This window comes from Pecten maximus, chromosome 12, assembly GCF_902652985.1.
Source record: "Pecten maximus chromosome 12, xPecMax1.1, whole genome shotgun sequence".
Lineage (NCBI taxonomy): Eukaryota > Metazoa > Mollusca > Bivalvia > Pectinida > Pectinidae > Pecten > Pecten maximus.
Window position 1 is genome coordinate 16,728,204 of NC_047026.1, and position 10,143 is coordinate 16,738,346.

General features: G+C 36.3%; 1 protein-coding gene across 1 annotated transcript; it reads right to left on the bottom strand.

Annotated features, from left to right (window-relative positions):
• Nucleotides 1–4,902: 4,902 nt before the first annotated feature.
• LOC117338882 lies at nt 4,903–9,430 on the bottom strand. Its single transcript, XM_033900246.1, has 8 exons — nt 9,335–9,430; nt 8,965–9,147; nt 8,463–8,543; nt 7,549–7,752; nt 6,704–7,259; nt 6,332–6,501; nt 5,700–6,076; nt 4,903–5,161 (listed from the first exon to the last, which is right to left on the bottom strand). The coding sequence occupies exons 1-8, from the start codon at nt 9,428–9,430 to the stop codon at nt 4,903–4,905; spliced, it is 1,926 nt and encodes a 641-aa protein (XP_033756137.1).
• Between the last annotated feature and the right edge of the window lie 713 nt (nt 9,431–10,143).

A 10,143-nucleotide genomic window follows, 5' to 3' on the forward strand; every position in this document is an offset into this window, starting at 1 on the left:
TCAAACAGTAAGGGTGTAAATAATTATTTAAATCGTAACAATTGCATAAATTCTAAAAATAATTAAGCTTTTAAATTCAACGTGTATAAACATACATGTATAGCATGATAAACTATATTTAACGTAAAGTTCAGCTGTATGAAATGTATAACTAACAATAAATTTTCAATAACATCTTTGTGAAAACGCTGACAGTATTTGGCACAAAGTATTAACATTTCACATATTAGATTTTCAAACTGTTACATTTTCTGAAAGTGACCTAAATAAATTGTATGTCCATGGCATATTGATCACTTCTAGGATGATGAACTTGAAAATAAATTCCAGTAATGGTTTTAATCACAAATATTCTATGTAAATTCTATTGTATGCTATAACCATAATTCACCCAACCAAATTTACCCAAAAGTGTGAATATTTCAGTGACAATCTCTGATGTACAGCAGGCCAAGTTTACGGACTTATTCCATCCACGCCAGTGACTTACGATCTTACAACTTTTCACAGTGTGCCAGAGGATCGTATCCTGTTCTGTACAGCACGGTATGTCACACCCACCCGTGGAAGTAAACCCCACCCCTTAATGATTTAATTGTTACTACGTTTGAACATTGACAAAATGGCTTAAATATGAATGATAGGTTAATTAAATATCAAGTGTTGATAAAACTATCGACATTTTAAACATATAACAATTGTAAATAAAGTAACAGTTATGAAAATATACAAATATATACGTACAAAACTAAAATCAACTGTCAGTTCAATTAGTATAGATGTATAATGCATATTTCGCAAAATGAACGGTGTTTAATTAAAGTAGCATTTAGCTCTATCAATCGTATGATTAGAAATAAAAAATATATATCGGCAATGCAAGTATTGAAAAATTTGGCACAATGTAATAATACAACATTGAATTATTTCTGACAAAAATTACTGACAATTTCTTACAAAAAATACCATGATATTTCCTGGTGCCACAGGATTCAAACAGTCTCAAAGTAGTTCTTACTAACTAGTTCAAGTTATTTTTATCGAATGAAACTTTAACATGGTTCGAAAATTTCATTGAATCTCTTAAAATCTTCCGAAAAGAAAATATCAAATCGAAGTTACCCATTATCATAAATATTTCAGTGGCAATCTCTGATGTACAGCAGGCCAAGTTTACGGACTTATTCCATCCACGCCAGTGACTTACGATCTTACAACTTTTCACAGTGTGCCAGAGGATCGTATCCTGTTCTGTACAGCACGGTATGCCACACCCACCCGTGGAAGTAAACCCCACCCATTATTGTTTTAAGTGTTACTACGTTTGAAAGTAGGAAACATTCTTTTAAAATTACAATAAAACAATCCTTTTTAGTAAACAGAATAAATGCAAAAACCAAAACAAAAATTGAAACAATTATCGTCGCTTTAAAAGATGCACAAAAATTGTTACTGTTAATTATAGTGGTATCAATTTTGCTACTAGCTTATCAATTGTAAAATATAATTAGAAAAGCACTAATATGTTTACAAAGTCCTGCACAATCGATTGCTGGATAACAAGTAGATAAAGGTTTTATATTTCTGATCCAATGTTTTTCGGACAATTCCTGGGCTTGGATTTGAAGAAATCGCAATAATGATGTATCATATTATCTCGATGACCCTGCTGACCTTTTCATTTTATTAATTGGAACGTTCCCAAGGCGCTGACATTGATCGTGTCATTGATCCCTCCTGTTATACAGTGAAATGTTCCAAAGAAGCTGCCTATTATTGTGTCCATTCTTTTTTTGGAATGGAAAATATGGAATCGAAAGGAGCTGCCGTTGGTTGTGCCATTCATCTCTTTGTTTTCTGTAGTGGAATGTTCCAAAGAGCTGCCATTGATTGCGTCATTAATCCTTCTTTTTCTGCAGTGGAATGTTTCAAAGGAGCTTCCACTGATTGTAATTGCTCCTTTCTTTTTATGTAGTGGACTATCCCAAAGGAGCTGCCATTGATTTTTATTGTTCCCTTATGTTTTGAAGTGGAATGATCCAAAGGAACTGCCATGATTGTGTCAATGATCCTCTTTTTTGCAGTGGAATGTTCCAAAGAGCTTGCCATTGACTGCAATTCTTTTTCTTTTCTTCTTTTTCGGATTGGAATTTTCCAAAGGAGCTGCCATTGATTTTGTCACTGAGCCCTTCTATTTTGTAATGGAATGTTCCAAAGGAGTTGCCATGGACTGTGCCATTGTGATCTCCCCTTTTTCAGGGAAAAGTTCTAAACGAGCTGCCATCGATTGTGCCATTGATCCCTTCTTCTTGCAGTGGAAGTTACAACGGAGCTCCCATTTATTGTGTCATTGATCCCTTCTTCTTGCAGTGGATGTTCAAAACGAGCTTCCATTGATTTTAAATGATCCCTTTCTTTTCATGCAGTGGTATATCATAAAGAAGTTGCCATTGATTGTATGTTCCAACGCAGCTGTCATTGCTTGTAATTCATTCCTTCTTTTTTATTTGATTGGAATGATCCAACGGAACTGCCATTGATTGTGATCCCCCTTTTTGTAGTGGAATGTTCCAAAGAGCTTGCTATTGATTTTAATTTATCCCTTCTTTTTTTGGAGTGGAAAGTTACAAAGGAGCTGCCATTGATTTTGTCATTGGTCCCTTCGGTTCTTCTATTTTTCAGCGGAATGTTCCAAAGGAGTTGCCATTGACTGTGCCAACGTGATCCCACCTTTTTTCAGCGGAAATTTCCAAAAGAGCTGCAATCGATTTTGTGATTAATCTTTTCCAATTTGCAGACAAATTTATAAAGAAACTTCCATTGATTGTGTCGTTGATCCCTTCCTATTTTGCAATTGAATGCTCCAAAGAAGCTGCTATTGATTAGTGTTATTGAATATTGATCCTTTCTTTTTTACAGTGGAATGTTCCAAAGGAGTGTCATTCATTCCTTCTATTTTGCAATGAAATGTTCCGAAGAGCTATAATTTCCCTTCAATTTGGCATTGGAATGTTCCAATTAAGCTGCCATTATTTGTGTAATTGATTCCTTCTTATTTTGAAGTGGAATTTTCCAACGCAGCTGCCATTGATTGTAACTGTTCCCTTATGTTTTGCAGTGGAATTTTCAAACGCAGTTGCCATTCATTGTAATTCATCCCTTCTTTTTTTATTTGATTACAATGATCCAAAGGAACTGCCATTGATACTTTCAGTTATCCTTTTTTTTTGCAGTGAATGTTCCAAAGAGATTGCTATTGATTGTAATTCATCCCTTCTATTTTGCAGTAAAATGTTCCAAAGGCGTTGCCATTGGACTATGCCACTGTGATCCCACCTTTTTCAGCGGAAATTTCCAAAAGAGCTGCAATCGATTTTGTAATTGATCCTTTCCAATTTACAGACAAATTTATAAAGGAACTGCCATTGATTGTGTCATTGATCCCCTTTTTGACGGTGGGATGTGATGCTTTTGATTGTAATTCATCCCATCATTTTTTGGAGTGGAATGTTTCAAAGGAGCTGCCATTGATTGTTATCCCTTTAACTTTACAGTGAAATGTTCCAAAAGAGCTGCCATTTATTCAGTGGAATGTTCCAAAGGAGCTGCCATTTATTTTGTCATTGATCAGTGGATTGTTTCAAAGGAGCTGTCTTTAATTGTGTCATTCATCCCTTCACTTTTTGAATGAATCATTCCAAAGGAACTACTATTAAATTCTTTTTGTTTTTGTTTTGTTTTTTTGTTCCAAAGGAGTTGCCACTGATTGTGACATTGTGATCCCTTCAACTTTGCTGTTGAATGTTCCAAAGGAGCTGCCATTTAATTCAGTGGAATGTTCCAAAGGAGCTGCCATTTAATTCAGTGGAATGTTCCAAAGGAGCTGCCATTGATTGTGTCATTCATTCATTCTTTTTCACAGTGGAATGTTCCAAAGGAGCTGCCATTGATTGTTATTGATCACCAATTTTAGCGTTGGGATGGACGTATTTACGCTTATGACAACTTCTTGATATCACGTGTATGTTCCCAAAGAGCTCTTTAGAATAGCGCCATTGATCACTTCGTTTAGGTGCTTGAGGATCCCAAGAAGAGGCTAATAATTGCCCTTTGAGCTATGCAGAATTATCAAAAATCTAGTAAGGCCACTGAACTTGTGCCGCTATCCTTTCTTTGCAGCGTATACATTTCCCGAAATTGTTGTGAATGTTATAACGATACACTGCCACTGTTCCTCCTTTTTTGCAGCATTAGAATATTCCTTAAGGATTGATTGGCCACTCTGTTTCAGTATCGTAAGAGTTCAGCATCCTGTTTACGGAATGTTACCGAAGTGCTTTTGATAAATGTGCCTCTTGTATCCTGTAATCTTCATAATTGCACAACTGTCTCTGCTTTTTCAACACAGGAATGTTCAGAAATGTCATTACTTTGCCACTAATCCCTCAGTCTCAGAATGTCCCTCAAGAGAGCTGCTCATGATAGGCGACAAACCTGGGAGTTGTTCAATATTTAACCGTTGATCCTTTATGTTCAATAATGAAATGATCGCGAAGAGCTTCCATCAATTGTGCCGGTGATGCCTTATTTTTTTTAGAATTTGAATGTTCCCAGAGACGCGTTCTTGACTCATGTTCCTTATGGTGTCATTCGCCCTTCATGCCTCTGTGTTTGGCTGTTCCAAAAGAGTTTTTGTCATTGATAAATGTCGATGATGCTGTTCCTCCGACCTCTGTTTAGCAATTAAATGTTCACGTGGATTTGGTTGTTATTAACTCTTGCTCTACTGTTTAGACCCAAAAGTAATATTAACAGAAAAATAATATTCAAATAGTTTCAAGTGGGATGTTTGATGAATGGTAGAATAAAGGAAATACATGTACATAAGATATCATCCGTTATCTACAGTAAATCACTAAGCATTCTAACAATAACTGGCAGTGATGGTCGCTGGCCTGGGTCTGGACTTTTACATTGGTTTACAAGATCTGCCAACAAGTCCACACGGAACAGTGCCATAACGTAACCAAGACTGTAAATGTCTGATGAAGGGGTGGTGGCCTCGCCTTCTCTGACCTCGGGCGCCAAATGAATACTTCTGGATGTATCGCCTGTGTACCGCTTTTCAAATCCGCAGGAGGCGTGACCGAAGTCGATGAATCTATAATACAAAATACATAACAAATAATAAGTGTCAGAAATAAGATATATGAATTACAGGCCGCTGAGTGAAGTTTTCTTTAGTTTAATTAAAAGTATAGTTTTATACTCATTGAAAGGAGGTGGTGCATGGCGGCCTACGGCCGCATCTTATTTTATGTATGATATTATGATAGACTTTTACCAAATACATGTCATTTTAGACACTAAAACGAAAATTGGCAAATGCTGTATACGCAGCGCCACCTAACAAGATTCCTGTAAAAAAATGTGTACCCTCCCTTTTAAATTCAATATATTTCTCGTACAAAAGTACTTGATAAATTTCATATTGCATTGATAGTCTCATGTGATGTTATATTTTATAAAAACATGTGTGTTTAGTATGAATTTGTATAATAGAAAGTGTAATTACAGGTTTTTTAACAATATTATCAGTTAAAAATTTACCTTCTTGAAATTTTTTTTATTTGTAAAGTAGATAAAATGTAATAATCGTTGGAGTTATTTTTTATTATTGATAATAACAGTGTACTCACTTAGCCTGTAGTTCTGATCCATAGATGATGATGTTATCGTCTTTCAAGTCATTTAATAGGACTTGTTTGAGATGGACACTATAGAGTCCAATGGCCAGACGAAGTGCTATAGACAATTTCTGTCTTTCATTTAGGGAATTTCCAAAGAGCTTGTTTCGGAGAGTAACGCCAGACCCGACCATTTCCATTACTATTAAAAGTTTCCGTGGATCTAGAGGGTTTGGGAGCACGCCGTAAAGCTTCGGCACAAATCTTGTGCTTTTGAGAAGTTCCATCATCCTGGCTTCTGCAATTATTCTTTCCGTTTCTTCTAATGGATTAAACGGTGATTTGACTGCAACGGTATTGCCAGAAGGAAGGTGTGTTGCCGTGCAAACCTAAACAAATAGCATATACGTCTTACAGTGGGAAAATTATCACTATGTGAAATAAGATATTTCCTGAAATTCCTATGTACAATGTAACATATATATTAATAGGCCTTTAAAAAGTGGCATTTCTATATTATAGTTAACTCATTTGAATATTCACAATATACCTGCCTCTTCTAAATTTTAACATTAGTAATCTGGTATTTGTGTTTTAGTAAAAGAAGCAATGTTCACCTACGGGTAAGCAGCATTTCTACTCACCGCACCGAACATCCCGGATCCAATCACGTTGATGATTCCCGTGTCTTGATTTACTTGGAAAATGAAGTCTGCTATAGACAGAATGTCTACAGCAGCATCAGCCGTTTCTATTTTTTGTCCTCTGACACGGAAATTGTAATGGGACTCTTCGTATACATAAGACACTCCTTCTGAAAATACACAGACATTATATTATATTAGATAAACACTCAAACATACTGTATCACATGAAATATTTGTTGTGTATAAATATTCCCGGTTTTTGTGTTTGTTTAGCCAGATACCAAAATATACTCAGCAATTTTATGTTATACAATTTAATGTTTTGAAATACTTGTATCATTGTCTCTCATCGATAATATGAAAACTTGCCACTTCTGTTTGTTGTAAATGGACGATACCCCATCACTGCAGTACTGTGAGCGACAGGAGGCAGAACCTCTCCATACAAAGACCTATCCGGCTGGATGGCGGCAGGAGGAAGAGCTACATCCTCTGGTGATTCAATCAGCGCCATCAGTTGATATTCCAAGTCGGCTGATTTTCCGCCTTCCGACTTGGCTGAAGGTATGGCTGCAGTGATTCCAGAGAGATTGCCAATCTCGGTACCATGACCGGCGGGTGCGGGTGGTGGAACTTTCCCATACAGAGACCTTCTATTCTGCTGAATGGCGACAGGAAGTGGAGATGCGCTCTTTGGTGTTTCAATCAGCGCCATCAGTTGTGATTCCAGAGCGGCTGATCTTCCGCCTTCCGAGTGGGCTGAAGGCACTGCTACATCATTAATATCCAGTCTTTCGTTCCAATCAGACGTCACAGAACCTCCTATGTCTCTTGTCAAAGAGTAAAATCTTCCTTGGGTTAATGTTAGAGAAACTGAGACAGCTGATTGTATGGCTTGCTGGATAGGTGCTGGAACCATTGGCAACTATAACACATAAAGGAAACAATCATAAGTTTGTTGATATTCACCAAAAACAGAACAAGTAACTTCACATCATATGTTCCATGTTAATGTTCCCATTTTATGTCAGCCTTACTGCATTTTTTCGTCAAAAATGTAGGTATATATGGAAACTATGGATATACATCGAACCTTATACGCCGTTTCTGTTTTCTCTTGTATAGAAAGTCGTTGGTCTTAACAATCAATCAGCATTAAGATGGATTTATCTGAGGCTTTTCTTTACATATAAACAATTATTAATCAAACATACCGAACTGGGTGCGGCAGCAATTCGACTTGGTGTGGCTGATAAAATGGTTGGTGGCACATTTGACAAAACGACGGCATTAGATGCGGGTTTCTCTGTCAAACTCACAATAGGGAAAAGGCACGCGTCCACGGATGGAATACTAACGGCATCAAATAACCCAATGGCGGGGTTGTTCAATGCTGAGGATTCTGGGGTCGTGATCACCTGAATATTAAAGATGTACCAAATCTCTCCTAATAAACGTTGCACATAATATGTGATTTTTTTATGTCCCAGTACTATTTTTCAGAGTGGAAAAGTAAACTTTGATCTGCATCCCTTTAACATTGACTGATGCCCACCGAATTAAATAAGAACTCCATATCGTGGTAATATAATATGAATATGAAACAAATATGTTGAGAGGTTAATGAGATATCCTGTGCAAATCTTTGAGCTACGAACATAACCACAGCACGTACAGACACTCAACCCGTTAGTAGTACACGGCCTTCATCAAGATATTAAAGATACATTATCTGTGGTTACTTCAACCTAAATGTATTCAATTTTGTTGGTGAAATGTTTTATTCACCAAATCCCCCTTAAATGTTGTTCAGACCTGGTTTCGACAAAATATAACGATTAATTAAATGATGCAACTAATAATCAATAGTTGTTTGGAATATTTATACAAATCTTGATATCGATGTAAAAGGTATACGTTTACTCTTTACAATACTATAAAACGAAAGTCTGTACACTCAGGTGGGCTAAGGTGTTCTACGGGAAGCAGTTTTATACGTTTCTATTTTGTAGAGTGGGAATATGAATAACCTTTAAATGTGCATTTACAAAGGTTCTCTTTCATGTGTTTTATCATTTCTTCCAAATAAAACTTTCCATAGAACTAAATGAGATATTGGGGTTCTTACCGGAAGTAGATTTGGAGGTGGAAGAGTGACTGCTTCTCTTGACGAACTACCGATCGACAATGTTTGTTGGCCCAGGTGTACCTGGAAACGTCGAGTAAAAATAGGATAAGTGTGAAATAAAGAGCAAAAGAAGATTATACACAATTGAAAAGATATATAAACATCTTGAAGGTAAAAGATAAGTTTTCTTTCTGAAGAAATCAAAATCACTTACTTGATCTGGTTAACTTTTAAAAGTCACCTCAAAATATGTTATATGTATATATCCTAACTTCCTAACAAGAAATATGATTTTTTTTAAATCACCATCTGACCCAATCAAGTTTGAAATCATGAAATACGACATGGATTTTTTTTTAAACAAACAAAATCTCAATTTGTATAATTAATGTTTTTACAATCCGAGTTGTTTTGTTACTTTTTTTAGTATTATTTTAAGAACTGATTAAACTTCGAAAGGATTTTTTAAAGGAATTAATTTTGGTATTGAACTTTGAAGTACCTGTTGCGGTGAGTAGCTAGGGCTGAAAATTCCTGGTTTGAACAACACGGACGATCTCAGTTGTCTCGCCTCATCGATTCGATCAAAGGACTGAGTGTTCCGCTCCTCCTCCAAAGTAGTCGTCGGTACAGCGGGGATCGGTCCAAATGTACCCATACCCAGTAAATCACGGTCTGCGTATTGCTGAATTATATAATTTTGATATGTTATTAGAACTTGTAAAATTATCCTCTGATTTCGACAAACGTTATCAGAATTTGCTACGGTCATAATCAAATGAATTTGATTTAATTGGAAGAAAAATAATAACGAATGTTAGTATGAAAGATTGTGTAGACATCAAATAATTAAATGGCATTGCGTTGTTTACCTTGACATTTGTGGATTCGCTGAATTGATCGAGATCAAGTTGTGGATGATTTCTAGTCGGCTTGCATACCAATACAAGAAAGTTTTCTTTTATCATATTCCTCCAGTATGTCTGCTAACAGATGAATATTAATAAGATTTAGCTAGATATTGAAGCAAATAAAAATATAGGCTTACAATTGGAAGATTAGTGGATCACATTGTAGGCCGAGGACTTCATCCTTGTTAGGATGTCACCTTGTAGTAGCTGATGGCTACCTCACGAACAGCATGGGAGACTCGTTGCAAAATTTCTCGAGCAATTTGAATAAATTGGGTTATCAATGGAGACAACTATGACAACGAGCTAGTCCGAGGTCTCGTTATCTTGAAAAACTAAGCTTCATAGGTAGGGTTCGAATATTACACCTCGAATATTCTCAGACCCTACAGAGGCTCTTGAGACAGAGCCCTGATGACATATATACTGAGTGAATATGTTGTTGGCCATGATTTTGGTTTTTGAGATTGTCGTAGAACAAAGCTGTTAAATTTTTAAATCCACGAAACAAACTGGGCTGCAATATGATATGTATGACTTTTCTTACCTTGTTATTGTTCATAGAGCATGACTTGGTCTTCTTTTGGTCAAACACCAGTTGACCAAGGTCTAGAGGTGCTGGATTGCTTCTGGGTTGACAAACCGAAAGCATTACTTTCTCTTTTATCCATCCTGATTTAGGACTGCCTTGATCTGTACTCTGATTAGTAGCATTCTGTCGACAGAAAACAATAATTACTGAATGATTTTGCTTTGAATAACGCAGATAA